This window comes from Tenrec ecaudatus, chromosome 10 (genome assembly GCF_050624435.1).
Source record: "Tenrec ecaudatus isolate mTenEca1 chromosome 10, mTenEca1.hap1, whole genome shotgun sequence".
NCBI classification, from domain to species: Eukaryota; Metazoa; Chordata; class Mammalia; order Afrosoricida; family Tenrecidae; genus Tenrec; species Tenrec ecaudatus.
This window is the reverse complement of record NC_134539.1, coordinates 42,646,545-42,663,363: the sequence shown is the minus strand read 5'-3', so window position 1 is coordinate 42,663,363 and position 16,819 is coordinate 42,646,545. Positions and strand designations below refer to the sequence as shown.

At 44.4% G+C, this 16,819-nt stretch overlaps 1 protein-coding gene across 3 annotated transcripts in view; it reads right to left on the bottom strand.

The window, feature by feature from the left end:
- Nucleotides 1-16,819, bottom strand: part of SLC44A1 (solute carrier family 44 member 1) — a 170,742-nt gene that overhangs the window by 114,680 nt on the left and 39,243 nt on the right. For all 3 annotated transcript variants that reach the window (XM_075560260.1, XM_075560263.1, XM_075560262.1), the window contains exon 2: nucleotides 2,845-2,934. In XM_075560260.1, the coding sequence (XP_075416375.1) occupies nucleotides 2,845-2,934 (90 nt within the window). The remainder of the gene's footprint in view (nucleotides 1-2,844; nucleotides 2,935-16,819) is intronic.

The window sequence follows — 16,819 nt, the reverse complement described above, 5'->3', positions numbered from 1 at the left end:
ATGCAGTGATACATATAATTCTTTAAGAGCAGGGTAAGCAGCTGTTAAGTAAATTCAAAATAGTGATCCAAGTTCAAATGTGGAAGATGACAGCTCTCAAGCGGGATGGTGGTAATTTACTTTGCAAAGTACTTTAAGTTCTGGGCAATTGAAGCATGGGAAAACCTTGGGACCAAGTGAGGCAATAACAAGAGAAGTGCAAATAAGAAGAAACGAACACGTGTAAATAGAACTGTTTAACGGGGGAAGATGTGCGGAAGGGGAATAGGACTTACAATATTCAAGAGCCAAAGCATAAAGATCAAGGAAGGTGCAACGAGCTGCAGGTCAAGGACAGAAGGAAAAAGACATGATTTGTGAATCAGGCTGCCCAATGGCTGAGACCCCGCAGGTAAAGCAGGCCGCCGAGTCCAGGAGGTGAACGCACAGCTGGAGTCTGAGTTCTGATCCATCTTTGCTACTGACTGTCAACCTCCAGAAGCCTCAACTCTAATCACAGGACAGAGGTGATCTCATAAGGTAATTGGGAGAAATGAGTGAGAGAGAACCACATGTACAAGAACATCGCATAAAAGATTAATGCTCAGCAAATGTTGATTGGTGGGTTTCTCTTAAAAAGTACTACAGAATGAAATCTAAAAGAGCCAACGCTTGGAAGACAAAAGAACGTTGATCAATAGTTGTGCCACGACAGTGAGGCAACAAAACTTAGAGAGTTGTGTTCCTCCATGTCAAAGAGGGATGCTGGCTCAGCTCCATGAAGGAGCCAGAAGAAGAATTCCAAAACAAATAATGCTAGGCCTGCATTTAAAAGTACACACAGTGGGTCTTAAAGATCATCGCCGCACTGATGTCAATGCTACATTAATTACCATTGCCTGAAAATGTTTCAGTAAACAAATAAGTCTTTACTCTCCAGTCATTCCCAAATGAGCCTATTAATATTCAGGAGGGCACTCTCCCGGGCAATTGGACCATAGAAAATCAAAAGCTCATCGGTGGCCTGGTACACATTTTTATAGACATAATTCTGAAAGGTCAGCTGCTATGTATCCCAGGGTTAAATTCAGGGCAGGGTGGGGCTGGAGGATGTGGGGTTATGGACTGATTTTGTTGGTAGAGAACCTTCTTTCCCCCCGATACTCTGCATTCGAATTTGTGCAAGCTGCAGTCCAGTGGCTGCCCCATTAAATGAAGTAGACTTTAGCGCAGTATCTCATAAGTCCAAAGGCAGAAAATGTTGACATTTTCTAAAGACCTTAAAAATGGTGAAATTGAACTATCTTTCATAAACTAACATTAGTTATTTTACTGGATTTAGCACATCTAATTTCCTTTCCTTGGCTCAAGGGTCAATCAGGTAGCTACAATTATGCCTATTAACCATGATTAGGGTTTTCTGTGATTTGCAAATGGAACTTGGGAGGTGGGCAGTTCCAGGGGAACAAAGAATAAGAACTTCCTAAAGAGACTTGATTCCTAGCAAAGAAAGGCTTTAAAAACACTTACACAAGAGTGGGAGCGGGCTGCCTGCGGCAGTAGAATTGCATTTTGAGACGTGAAGACTAAGAAAGAGAGCAATGCGCTATCTGCCAGTGGCCTTGAGGAAGAGGAAATGAGGTGGTCGAAAAGAGCACTGGCTTGGAAATTAAGAGACCTGGGCTCTGTTCCCAGCTCTGCCATTAACTAGCAGGACGGCCTTGAGATGGCCCTTATCATTTCTGGGATTGATGGTTTTAACCTGTAAAATGAGGGTGCTGGACCCGAGGAGGATTTCCAAGGTCCTTTCTAGTGCGAACATCAGAAACCAGTGCTTTCTTTTTTCTGTCTCAGCCCACCAGCAATGACTCTTACTAACATCAATGAAGTCTGTGTGAGAAACTCGCGCAGGGCACTTTGAATCAGCACACGCTCAACCCCTTACACCACATGCAGCTCCTCGGCTCGCTACAACCTCTTTGAGATCACTGATGGAAGACAGAGCAGGTCCCTGCATCTCTGATTAAGAGGGAGGGAGCAGCATCCACACATCTCTCACTCCCTCTCTGTGCTGACTCACAGCCACCCGACAGAACAGGGCACAACTGCCCCTGTGGGTTCCCGAGACTGAACTAGAGAGCCTTGCCTTTCTCCCACACAGCGGCTGGTGGTTTCAAACTGCAGACCTTGTGGTAGCAGCCCCCTCGGAACCCCTACGCCACCAGGGCCACGCATCCGGGAGGAACTAAAAAGATGTCCACATCTAGAAACTACTGCAGAAATGATCTAGCAAAACCTGCTACTTTCCGCCGCTGGAACCCCCAGTCCTGAAAGGTGAACTGACAGTCTTACATCAACCATCAAGTTTGTGCGGCTGGCTGGGTAAAGGCAGGACGCGTGACCCTGGCTGGTGTTCTGTTTATCACCCGATGAAGAGCTTAGCACACTGAAACTTCTCTCAATGATCTACCTGGATTTCTGGAATGACCTACTTAGTGAAGCAGGTTCCCAATGGCTCCTTTAATTTTAGTCCCAATTTTCATGTAGGAAAATAATGTAAAATGAGGGGGATACCAAATACCACTGAATGGTATGGGGTGGAAGCAATGGGCCTCAGGGGCATCCTCAGCCTTGTAGTACTGTACAGAACACAACCGCCCTGCAGTGTTTTCAAGGCCATAATCTTTACAGAAGCAGAGTCTACCCTTTCAGTTAGCAGCTGAGCACTTACTGATGACGCCACCAGGGCACCCCTGAGCTATACAGGAAGAGGCTTAGTTTTAAAAAGCTCCCACTTTAAACCCACTCCACCTCCTTCCCTTGGCTCAGGAGTTCGGCTCCCTGGCACTTGTGGCGGCTCCTTACCATCCCAATGCAGAAGAGGATGAAGAGCAGCAGCCATGGGATGTCCGTGCAGCTCCGGTCCTCCAAAGGCTTCCACTCCCGTTTGGAGCTCTAATGGAAAAGACAGAATAAGACACAGAATGGAAGACGTGAAGTGTCATTCAAGTCAGCACGGCACAAACACCCCGTGTACGCCCAGCTAGCTTCCCTCTCTCTCCGGCAAGCTTCTGCTGAACCTTCCAAGGCCCAATTCATCCTGTGAGTCTTATCCCAATGCCCTTGGCCAATGCACCAACCTGGCCAGGTAGAGTACCCGTTACCATGGTTCAGGGGGGTGGCGCTATCAGAATATTTTGCAGACTGAATTATTATTAAGTTAATCACATGTCACTCAAGAAAAAAAGACTCTTATTTCCTAACATAGACAATAAAAGATGGCTTAAGGTTCATGATACTGCTCAGGGCATATTTGTTTTGTTTTTAGTCTTCCAACTTCAATATTAGTGGTAGTGTGGCTGGAGGGGGTGCCAGCCCCCCCCCATACTAATCACAGGTTCAGTAAGCACAATTGTATGGTTGAGATATATAAAGATTATATTAAAGTCACCAAGAGAATGAGAGATTGGAATAATAGGGTCAGACACAATTAATGGTAACATGCCTACCTCCTGGATGGCCATGATCTTACCAGCCAGGTCAGCACACAGCGTGGGCGGATGCTAGGTGGTGCAGGGACCTGACAGGATGCTTGAGTATCCAGCAGGAATTTGGAGGACCCTGTTAATTGCTAATCCAGGGTTATAGCTACTTAAAGGGGCGTGATTACAGGTAGCCACACGTCACAGGAAGGGGCAGTACAATAGGCATGCAGCACATTATAGGAAGGGGATGTACAATGGGCATAGGTGTAACAGGAAGGGGATGAGCTAGGGCTGAACACATGATAGGAAGGGGAGGAACTAGAGATGTACATGTGACAAGAAGGGCAGACCCTAGATTCATGATGGCGGCCTAACCTTGGTCACCTTTGGGTTGGCTTGACCTCTGTGAGATCTCCTACAAGGAAACAGACAACTACTATTCTTATCAGAAGGGAGTGGGCCCTACTTGTTGTGGGGTAAATAGTGGTGTCTGCTTACTCTGGATGGCTGATAAGCCTTAGGGAGAATGACCCTTGATCCACTCTGATGACCTTCAAGTGTACAGTCATTCTCAAGCAGCTGAGTTTGGCATATATTTAGGGGAGACACTTGGGAGAAATCCTTGTTTCCCACAACTCCCCCTTTTGCTTTATATATAAAATTCAAAAGAGCCACAATGGCTACAGGGTTACTTTCTATAAATTGAAAGCTGTCAAGGAAAATTTAATGACAAAATTAATAATAGCTAATCCAAAACCTCAGGCTCCCCCACAGTGGTAGTGTTTTTTCTGTGTCAAGATACTTGTCTTAACATTTTTCTCTTAAAGAAGAAGGCCCATTAAAAGGAATTCCCCTCGCAGCCTCAAACCTACCGCCATGGAGTCGATTCTGACTCAGAGGAATCCTACGTAGGTTTTCTGAGGAGGCTATCCATCTTCACAGCGGCAGACCACCTCACCTTTCTTTCACAGAGAAACTGGTGGGCTTGACCCACCAACCTTACAGTTAGCAGCCCAACGCTTCCCCAACCGGGCCAGCGGGACTCCTTTATTTCAGGTCAGAGTCTTCTAAATCAAATACATAGGTCGAAACTGAAACACTTTCCAGGCAACTTCTAAACCACTATCCACAAATTTTCACTCTGTTCCTGGAAGGTCTGGAAGAATTCCCAGATCAAACACAGAGATTCTCTAGTGAATACAGGTCCTTCTGAAAATTATCTGCCAGATACTGATTAGAATTCCAGTAGCTTCCTCTTCCCCTTTCCACATTTCCCTTTACTTATACCAAGTCTTAGGTTCTTAGGTCAGCTCACTCATTTCTTTTAACTGGAATGTAACTGAAAGAACACATCTGAGCTTTCTAATTAACAAAATCTCTTCACAAAAATTAACAAAAGTCTCACACTCTTGCCTGAGAAGGGTAAACAAAAAGAGGGAGAGGCCGCAGAGGCTCAGGGAGGGGGTAAAGGAAGCCTCCAGTAGGCTTAGTATGTAGAGTGCAAAGGTGGTGAGCTCAGTCCCCATGAGGTTTGCTTAGTTCGCCCTCTAAACAATGACTACAACCATCCACCCTTTGAAAACCTGATTAGACAAATGATGTATGTATGTAATGTGATAAGAGTTGTATGAGTCCCTAATAAAATGTTTTTAAAAAACAAAAAAAAAACTGATTAGACTGACAAGTGGATCCAAGCAGGATAAGCAAAGATTGACATAATCCTTATAAAAGTCTAAGTAATTTCCTCAATGAACCTAAATGGCAAAACACAACTTTAAAAGATCTGCTTTATAAAGTCCTAGCTAAAGCCACGCCTTTCCTGGCCCTACAGTTGCCTCTTCCTTCAAGCGGCACACTGTTCAACTGTTTCCACAGGAAACCTCCCGCTCTGGCTAGCAGCCCCCACACAAGGAAACACAAGAGCGCCACTTAGTCACGGGAAGAAACCTTATCCCAAGGCCTTAAGTCGCATTAAAAATCAGAGTGAGTAGGCAGTTCTTCCCAGAGGAATGTAGCACGATGGCATAATGGATAAAGGTCTCAGTCCTCTCGCTGGCTCTGCCATTAGTTAGCGACATCATTTAGGATCCGTCGAGCCAGTGGCTCTGCCATTAGTTAGCGACATCATTTAGGATCCGTCAAGCCATCTCTGGGCAGCATGCAGGAGTTAGAGTGGCTCCCAGAGTCCTTCGAACGTGAGGGGAAAAAATATCTATGATCACGAAAGCAGTTTTGTAGAAATTTTTGCTATGACAACAACAACAAAAGAACTTGTGAAATAATTTGACATTTACTCCCTGTTTTAGTCAAATAAGAATGCCTATATTGTTGCCTCTCAATTTGTAAGACAGTTGCTCACAGTATGAATAAAGAATCTCTCTTTGTATTAAATAATGCCAGTCTTGAGTAACACACACTACAGTACAATTACGCACAAACACAGAATTCAAACAGTTCTTGAAAATTCATTGCATTTTTTTCTATGGAAACAGAGCAACAGCTACTTCCAAATACTATCCTTGTATCAGCAAGCAGTATGGATTAGCACAGAAGAGAGGAGAATCTTGGGTAGATTAAGCAAAGTGCTTTTGCTGTTTTGAATCCACAGCTATTTTCATAATATTTTCCCTCCAGTCAAACATCTGTAATCCATTAACAAAGAAAGATTTTATAATCTCTCTTTTTCTTTTTTGATAGTTTTTTAATCTCTAGAATTGTTAAATATAAGTATTTAACACCAACAGTTCAATGTACGGTGGGGACACTTTTGTGACAAATATTTAGAAAACATCTCCTGGAGGGTGAAAGAGAAGCAGGGAGGGGATGGGAATTACATATCAAAAATCAGTGACAGAAAAGAGACATCCAGCAAGTGAGTAAACTAGGCAAACCCTCTGTTGCACAGGTACAAAATATCCAATGATGGAAAAGACAGGGATGGTAATCCTATGCGCTTGTCAGGGTTGTTCTGAGCATTACATCCGGCACATAGGAAGGATTCCCTTTGGGGTTATTTGTCCATCAATATTCAATTTTCAATGAACCTTCAACTTAAAATATGTGCTTACCAGGAGACTTCTCCCCTAAAAGAGATAAAAAAAGAACATCCGACCAATCTTTCCTCGTATTCTGAAGTCTGGCTTCCAAATGATGACATATTTTAGCCACTCTTTCTTATGCTATCAGTTCCGGGTTTCCATTAAGCATACCTCAAACTTAACACACACTCTGCATTTGATCTTCCAAACTCCACAGCGGTTTTATCCTTATTTTGCAACTCAGGAAACTCACTCAAAAGCCCAGTTCCACGGCACGCACCTAGGGCGGTGACTCCACACTAAGTCCTATTACTTACTCGTTTGCACTAGTCAGGAGAGGGCAAAAACCGCTACGATTTTGTCTTCTCATTGCAAAATTTAGAGCCAGTGCGATGCAGTCGTTGGGTTACAAAGGCCACCCTCTACTTGTCCTTCCTAGCGTCGTGGAAATGTGCCCGCACACTGAAAGGCCTCAACAGCCCCCACGTGGAACAAATTCTTCATTCACTACTCTCACCTGCTGCTCTTGCAGCTTTTAAGTCATTAAAAAGGCGCTCACTGCACACTGCTGGCCAGCTGAGTCCAACTCACCGAGCAGGCGGGATGGAGAACTGCCCACGGTTTCCAGTGCTGTAAATGTCTACAGGCGCAGGCTGCCATACTTGCTCTGCAGTATTGCGGTCGAACCACTGATGTTTTTCATCAGTAGCCAAGCCCGTAGACACTGCAACACCCAAGCTCCATCGTCGCATTTAAGTAGACTAATTAAGAGCCTCGGGCACCTGTCTAATCTACAAATGTGAATTAAAAACACACTCAACCAGATCTCATTCCAAACAGGAGGACTGTTTACAATTTAAAACCCACTGATATCAAGTCAGCTCTGACTCACAGCAACTCTGCGGGACAGAGACACTGACTGCCCTCTTGGGTTTTCAATATACAGGAGCTTCACCCTCCCCCGTGCGGCACCTGGTGGTTCAAACTGCCGACCTTGGGATTACAGCCCAGCGCCTAGCCTGCCAGCCATTTAAAACTCTACAGGTACTGAGAGAGTGAGCCGTAGCCACAGAAGTGTTCCAGAGACTTGGGAACCCCAACAGTTGAATGATTTTAATGATACGTTAACAGATTTAATCAAGTGGCAACTGAATTTAATGGCTTCTTCCCATTAACATCCACATCAAACCGGCCAAACTAAAACATCGGGCGTAAGCACCTTCTAATGCAATTTTGTCACTTTCTCTGGTTCTACATGTGATTAATAAAGCCTGTCAATAAATGTTAGCTCCCTTCCCCATCACATAATCACACAATTTAAGAACTAAACAGGGCCCAAAATAATCATACAGACCCAACACATAGAACGTTATCTTAAGCAAAGAAGGCAAAGGCAGGGACTTGTCCAAGGGAACACACTAATTCTATCTGCAACTTTTGAGTCTGTAAACAATTCTGTATTATTATGTATTTCCTGATTTTTTAATTTTATCCAAGAAGCCAAGGTTCAGAGAAAATTAGTGTAAAAATCCATATTCTGAAACCTAACGCCTCAAACTGTTTTGCTTTAAAATAAATACGCAAGTTTAACCTAATTTCCATTATTTCAAATGAAGACAGTCATTGAGTCAACTAGTGACACACAACGATTTCTCATTCAGCAACTGATATGTTCGAACCAGTGAAACCAAATCGGTTGCCACCGAAGGGGTTAAGCAACAGTGAGGCAAAAGGGCGTGCCAGGCCAAGGATCAATCAAGAAGAAAAAAAGAAAAGCCTGGCAAATATAAATCTTATTTTACAGAACTCCGAAGGGCAAGAACAATTAGGAAGGTCTCATAAAAACACCCGACAGTCAATAGCAACAATCCAGACTCAAGATCCAGTCAGTCAGCTAGGTCTGCAACAAGGAGGCAGGTAGGTCCAAAGTCCAGGAAGCCTGCAGATGCCATTGGTCTCCGAGAAAATACCCCAAGCCAGCTGCCTGCCCTCCTTTGAAACCTTGTGCTGATGGTAAATTCTGAGCTTCCCTTAATTGACAAGCTTCCCAAACGATTCATATGATAACATAGTAACAATATTAACGAATTCTGTGGCTCTTTCATTGATATACCAGATTTCTGTGGATATCATTTTTAAGTAGTGGAAAACGTGCTACAAAAAAAAAAAAAGACAGCCTGGGATACTACTAAGAAGCTATGTGGATTTCACACAATAATCTTATATATTTCATTGGTTAAGCAAATAAATATTGAGCACCACACAAAGTACTTGAGATTCAGAGGTTAGGTGAGAGAGGTAGGAAAGAACTTGGGTTTCCTGGCTGATGCCAAAGCAGAGAGGTGTGTAAACAGCATCCTGCGGGAACAGTGAGCGACTTTCTGGGAGAAAGGCATGGCAGTCTGCCTCTGAGAAGCCTTAGAAAGACGATGAGGCAGTTCCATCAGTCCCTATAGGATCACTGTCAGTTATCACTCGGCCTGACAGCAATGGGGTTTCTTTCGGTGTTTGTAAATATTTGTGGGGAAATCTCATTGCCTTTTAATTCTAATTTTCCACAAACTTTATAGAGCACCCTCGTATCTCTGTAGTGGTGACTTGAATTTGTGAGTTGTAAATTGTCATACTTCTGAGCTTTATCAGCTGGGAGATATACCAAAATAGGCCACTGCTACTAATAAATTACTTAAGCTTAAAAAGTTCAGCAGAATCAAGATTATCCTTAGGAGAAGGCATCAGCACCTGCTTGCTTTCCTACATGGCTTCTTGAAGGTCAGCGATAAGGAAAGTGAAGTTGGGGGAGCCAGAAATGGCACATAACTTAACACCTACTGCTGTGGGTGAGAGCTGTGCGGTTGGCTCGGATGGATCAGAATAAAATCTTGCCCGCTCCTGCCACACCCACACAACTGTCCCTGTGCCAGCCCCTTCTATTGAGCGCCTCCTCCTTTCCCATCAAGCCTGCTCAAGCAATGGCTCCAACCTGTCACTGAACGCACGCCTAGCTAATGACGAGCATGGCAAATCCTGGCCTACATCTTCGCAGCAAAATGGACCTCTGCTGTACCTCTGCGGGAGCCCTGTGAAAAACCAGTCGAGCCCTCAGAGGCCAAGCAAGCGAAGATAGAGCCTCTCCTCCAGCAGAGAACCCCAGAATGCATCCTCGGGACAAACCAAAACACCCACTGCGGTCCAATGGATTCCAACTCCTGCCAACCTCCTCCAAGGCGGCCGAGGTGAAGTCTTCACAGGAGCAGAGACAGCCTGCTCTTTCTCCGAGGGAGCAGCTGGCTGGACGGTTAACCAACCACGCTTCCCTGGCAAACTTCCCAGGCTCCTCGTGTGTTCGGCTAGGATTAGCTTACTTGTTATCTTGGGTATTTTCTTGAGCATCTATTTCCGGGGTAAATCGCGTCCCGTAGACGCAGCAGTTCTGCCAATGGTTTCCTTTGTACCGTCTACTCGGGCCCACAAAGTCTCCGTGATCGTTTCTGAATGCATCTCCAAGGTCAATGTGACACAGACAGTTGTGTGATTTAGGGACAAAGACAGCAAACGTTGGCCTCTTTGTGAGGACTTTATTTTGCTCAAGCCAATCTGTTTTACACAACAATCTCTATTATTAAAGACAAATAGTTATACACACCCAATCTCCAAAGCTCTCTCCAAGGACATACTGCTTCATTAAATTCCCCAATATGCTTTTATTTGTGCAGCGTAGTAACAAAAGAATAAAAGAGTTGATGTGTATCATTTTTGCCACGATTTTCAATAGAGTGAGCAGACCTGACGAAGCTGGGAGCAATAAAACACGGAGGCTTTCAGCCTTCTGTTCAGAGTGCCTGCAAATAAAATCTTGTAATAGGATTCCGAAAGGCACTGCCTCTCCTCCGGGAAAGCTCTGTCAGGGATTGGGAGCGCATAACTACTTACAGTTACCATAAGTAATCCGTTTCATTTGTTAAGCCTGCTGATGGCAATTCATATTTGAAGGGTAAAAAGCAAAGCATGATTTTAGCAGGCAGTTAAAGGTAGTAAGATACAATGAGTGGAAAGATAGGACAGGCTTCTGTGTCCAACTGCTTTTCCTAATCAATGAACTTCATGCTAAGTCACCAACATTGCACCTTCTAAGGAAAGTTATGCATCCACATACTAATACAAAGAGCCCATGACTCCACTCTATATCCAACTGCCATAAAAGAACACCCTGGGGCCTCGGACTAACATGCCCTCTGACACCAGACCCGCCCATGACTGCTTTCCTCACATCTGAGCACCTCACCACCACCAGGGAGTGGCCAGGTAAGCCCTGCGCTGAAACACTGCCTCTGTCATCAATGACATCAATGAGATGTAGTCCACATTCTACAGGCGCGCCTTAATGCAGCCCCCAGGCAATGTTTATAACCCGCCTTTCTACTGGATCAATGGTAAAAGGCCCTTTTCATATATAATTTTACTTTGTTTACTTTTACACCCTTATTTCTTGTCACATCCTTAATGCTTGATGAGACCAAAGATGGACACGATAGAACCCAAACACTCCTTTGCCTCTTCCGTCTGCTCCAAGGAGGGCTGTTTCCGTATGGCGGAGCCTCTGACTGATTTTGTGGCTATACTGTAGTCTGTTTTTTTTTAAAGCAAAAATCCACAGGTACTCGATGGCGGTTGCTTACTCCAATCATGCCTGTTGGCAATGATAGAATAAGTAAAAATTGACTTATGAAGACTACATTGACATATGAAGAGCCAACATGGAAAATTATACTAACTACAGAATGTACTTCAGATAAAGTAAAGTCGCTTAAATATGGCTCTTCCAGCCATCTCTATGATGGCTACCAAACGACTGGGTGGAACCATGCAAATAAGGTGTGTGAAACAGTAACAGAGGAGATTGGACAATTTCCTTGTCATTCCCGTGAATAGGAGAGCCATCTCAAAAGCAGGAACACAGAGACCCCTGGTACTATTGAGAAAGAACAGCCAACAGTGGTGGCGAATAGGCTATCACAGTCTGCAGTGGTGGAGGAAGCAGGGGCCAAGGCATGGATACCATGAGATAGGGAAACAAGGAACCAGAGGAGAGCGCCACACTGCTGAGACCCTGAGGCAGTGTAGCAGAGCAGCGGGTGGGCTTCCTGACCTACTCAGGCAGAGAGGCTTGGCTGAGGGCTAAGAAGCACTGGTGTGGACCAATGCCTATAGCTTTAGTGTTTTTGATTCTGACCTGTGCTGACCTACCAACATCTCTAAAAAACCCTCAAAATCATGGATATTGTCTGAGTTTTGAGTGGAGATCAAACCTGGGAGAGAAGTGCCATTGGAGGAAGGGTTGGTGACAGAATAGGGCATCAGGAGGGAAGGTGGGGTAAGCCTGTTCTCTGTCTTACAGTAACTGGCCTCGCGGGGGTGTGGAGTTGGATTCTCCTTCTGCCTTATATAGCCAGGAGGGCAGATGTGGCCCCAGCTCCATTTCCTTAATAGCTGCTGAGTTGATTTTGAAGGAAATTAGTAAATTAGTTTTTAATCAAAATGAGATTGGCTTTTCCAATGAAGATGCTTTAGTCCACAGCAATTCTACACAGAGAAGAGATAAATATCTTTTCATTTCTATGGTCATCTTTGCACACCAAATTCCTAGAATGCTTTAAAAAAAATCACTTTAAAACTTATTGATAGCCCTTACAGTTTTGTCCTTTCTGGGACAAAATTCACTTCGGAAACTTAAAAAAAAAAAATCATTTTATTGGGAACTTGTACAACTCATCCCAATGCATCCACCCATCCATCCATTGTGTCAAGCACATTTGTTGCCATCATCATTCTCAAAATATTTTCTTTCTACTTGAACCCTTGGTATCACCTTCCCATTTTCCCCCTTCCTCCCCCATGAACCCTTGATAATTTATAATTTTTTTCATGGCTTACACAGTCGAATGTCTCCCTTCACCCACTTTTCTGTTGTCTGTCCCCAGGGAAGGAGTTTTATATAGATCATTGTGATCGGTTCCCCCCTGGTCCCCCACCTTTCCCTTACCCTCCTGGTATCGATACTCTCATTATTGTTCCTCAGGGGTTTATCTGTCCTGGATTCCTTATGTTTCCAGTTCTTATCTGTACCAGGGTACATGCTCTGGTCTAGCCGGATTTGTACAGAATTGGGATCATAATAATGTGGGGAGAGGAAACATTAAGGAACTAGAGGAAAGCTGTTTATGTTTCATCGGTGCTATATTGCACCCTGACTGCTCTTCTCCCCGTGACCCTTCTGTAAGAGGATGTCCAATGGCCTACAGATGGGCTTTGGGTCTCCACTCTGCACTCCCCCTCATTCACAATATTATGTTTTGTTCTGGGTCTTTGATGCCCGGTACCTGATCATATCGACACCTCTTGATCACACAGGCTGGTGTGCTTCTTCCATGTGGGCTTTTTTACAGCTAGATGGCCGCTTGTTTATCTTCAAGTCTTAAGACCCCAGGCACTATATCTTTTGATAGCCAGGCACCATCAGCTTTCTTCACATTTGCACATGCACCCGCTGCTTTGTCTTTAGTGATGTCGGGAAGGCGAGCATCATGAAAGGCCAGGTTGATAGAACAAAGGATTCTTTTGCCCCCTCCTCCCCCTCTCCCATGTCCCCCGGAGCCGTTGGTTCTGGTGTTTTCTCCTTCAGATTATTTATCCTGCCTATCTTATCTAGATAGATCTGCAGAGATAATAATATGCACAAAAACAAGACAGAGCAAAATAAAGCAACAAAAGAAAACAACAACAACAAAAACTAATGACAAAAAAGAAATAGTTCGAGGTCTGTTTATTGACCTTTAGGAGTGTTTTCTAGCCGAGTCTGATGGGGTGCCATGCCCTGGCCCCAAAGTCTCGTTTTGGAATTCCCTGGGGACTTCATTGCTTTGCTCCCCTTGCTGCTCTGTTGCACGCCCATAGCATTTTGCCCCAGTGTGGTGGGGTCAGATCAGGCACAATTCCCACACTGTGTCTCCAGTGTTGTCCGAATGGCCAATAAACATATGAGAAAATGCTCCCGATCATTAGGCATAGAGGAATGCAAATTAAAATTATGAGATACCACCTAACACCCTCAAAGACAGCCCAATTCAAAAAAATCAGAAAGCAAAAGTGTTGGAGGGACTGTGGTGAGATGGGAACTCTCATCCGCTGCTGGTGGACCTGTAGGTATGTACAGCCACTATGGAAATCCAGTTGGCGATTTCTAAAACAGAAATTGCGCTACCATACGATCCAGCAATCCCCCTACTGGGCATATACCCAGAAGAGGCAAGAAACAAACCACGGCCAGACATCTGTGCTCCAATGTTCATCGTGGCACAGTTCACAACTGCAAGCTCAACAGACAAATGGATGAAAAAATGGTGGCACATGCATACAAAGGGCACTAGGCATCCCTAAAAAGCAGTGATAAACGTATGAAGTATATTTCCACATGGGAAGAACTAGAGGAAATTGTGCTAAGCAAAGTAAGCCATGCACAAAGGACAAGTACAACATGAGTCTGCTGAGGTAAGGTTAAAAATGCAAAAAAGACACAGGGAAAAAGCTACTGTATACAAACATTCCTGGGGTGAGGACCAGGTAGTATGGCACGGGGGAGACCAAATCCAGGGATACATATGGTAGCCAAGTAAAAAGGAGGGGGGAAAAGAGAAAAAAGACATGGATAGTGGGGGAACAAGGAGAGGGTATTTTTAATACTCCACAGGGAAAGAGGGACCAGACTTCAACCCGGTGCTCTAAGACGTGAATGCACCATACCAGCATGAAGCAGAGAACCAGCAGAGAGCTCTGAGGGCACAGCCCCAATGCCAACTATGTGGACAGCCCCTCCTCCTACCAGGAGAGTCCACTTCAGAGGACAGCACTGAAGCTACAGCTCAGGGAGAGGGACATGTCTGATCAGAGCACACGGAGCAAATGAAGGGGGAGGAAGAGAGAGTGGAGCACATCCTGGCCCACCAAGCCCTGAGGATGATATTCCTGCTCAGAGCAGCCAATGCACAGAGAGGACCATAGGGCCGGCACCTCCATGAGACATGACATCCCTCATGACCCATAGCACCTTGTACACTTTTATTAAAAATTAAACATTATCTTTATAATCTTGAATACACTAGATATAGATAAAAGTTAAACCTTTAAAATATACTTTTTCCCTTGTTGGTTGACTAGAGCAGGTGATGACGTAAGTTGCCACGTTGTCAGCTCCGTCCTGCTCACACTTGGGAGCGCTGTGGCTAAGTGGCGTCAGGGGTCCCAACTCATAGCAACCTCATGTACTGCAGAGTGAAACGGTGTCTAGCCTTGCCCCATCTTCAGCAGGTGCCATGTGTCCCCCTCCTGTCCCAATCCTATCACTGAAGGTTTCCTCTTCTTCACTGGCCCTCCCCTGTACCAAACATACAGTCCTTTGCTGTAGTCTACACTTGGCAATTAGCCTAGCTACTTTTGTCTCTTTCACATATGGGTGTCATTTTTTTTTGTAAAGAATTACCTTTTAATGCACACAATGTCAATGGAGTTTCTTGTATCCAATTAGTTATAAAACCCACTAGTTCTCTTTCTTTCTCTCTCTCTCTCTCTCTTCAATCATTTTATTGGGGCTCATACAACTGTAATCACAATTCATACATACATCAATTGTGTAAAGCACACTTACACATTCGTTGCCCTCGTCATTCACAAAATTCACTTTCCGCTTGGGTTCCCGGAATCAGTTCCTCATTTTCCTTTCCCCTTTCCCCTTCCCTCCCCACTCCCCTCTCCCTCATGAACCCTTAATAATTTATAAATTATTATTTTATCTTATCTTACACTGCCTGGCGTCTCCCTTCACCCACTTTTCTGTTGCCCATCCCCCAGAGAGGTTATATGTAGATCCTTGTGATTGGGTCCTTCTTTCTACTCTCCCGTCCCTCCCACTATCACCACTCTCACCACTGGTCCTGAGGGGTTCATCTGTCCTGGATTCCCTGTGTTTCCAGTTCCCATATGTACCGAAATGTATCCTCTGCTCTAACCAGTTTTGCAAGGTAGAATTGGGACCATGATAGTTGGGGGGAGGAAGTGTTTAAGAACTAGAGGAAAGTTGTGAGTTTCCTTATTGCTACACTGAACCCTGAGTGACTCATCTCTGCCCCACTACCCCTCTGCAAGGGATGTCCAGTTGTCCATGGATGGGCACTGGGTTCCCATCACGCACTCCCCTCATTCACGATGATATGACTTTTTCCCCCTGGGTGTGATTTTTTATGAGCATCTAGAATGATACCTGAGATTATGTGAAACTGACACAAAGGCAGCTGTGACCCCTGAATTTCATCTCCATTGTTGCCCAGGATCTCTTTATTTTTGATCACTCTGGACTCTTTGGCAAGATGGGCAGGATACCTGCAGAATGGAAATCCACAAATTTTGATACATATTGTCTCACTCTACCTTGACCCCCCTGCAGCTCAATTACTTCTTCCTGAGAAGAAATTGAATTTTGGGTTTGAGATCCACAGAAGTGTCTATATATCTCCTTTGTATTTTCATGCCCCAAGTGTAAATGTGTTTCCCTCCCTCTGAATTCCTATGGCACACTGCTGAAACCCCCACCACCACACACACAGTAATTGCCCTACATTATAAGGATGCCTCCCCAGTAGATTCTGGGTCTCTTGAAGGTAAGGATAAGGGTGACTTTTTGTTTATTTATTTTTAAGTCAGAAATCAACATGTTTACACTGGGCATTTAAATAGTCTTTAAATGAAAGGTTGTTCCAATCAAAAGATGTGGCCATATCCACTGCACAGAATTGTCACCTACATACACGAAGGAGCTTAAAAATGTTGGTGGAAAAATGGAACTAAATAATCGTGGAATTAAATGTTCATGTTTCTACGAACATTGTGAAGCCCTCTCATAATGTTCATTCTTCCTACCTTAACTCCTACTTGGGGACAAGGGCCTGCCTGTTTTGTTCACTACTATATCCTTAGTAGCTGAACAGTGTTTGGTTGACTGGCTGACTGATCTAGCCTAGTGGAATGATGGGAGAGAAGACGTCTTAACTTCCTCTCCCAAGTGAATTAAATATTAAATTTTAATTAAGTTTGAGAAATGCTGGTGAACAAAACATAAATCTTCCTGATAAGGTCTCTCTGGGCCTTGACAGTGAGACTCTCTAAAACTTTCTTGGTCGCAGGCCCAGTGGGAAGCACAGAAGCATTCTGGTTCCAGAGATGTGAGCCGAGCCGAGGCATTGAGGTGAGGATTATAGCCCCACTGAA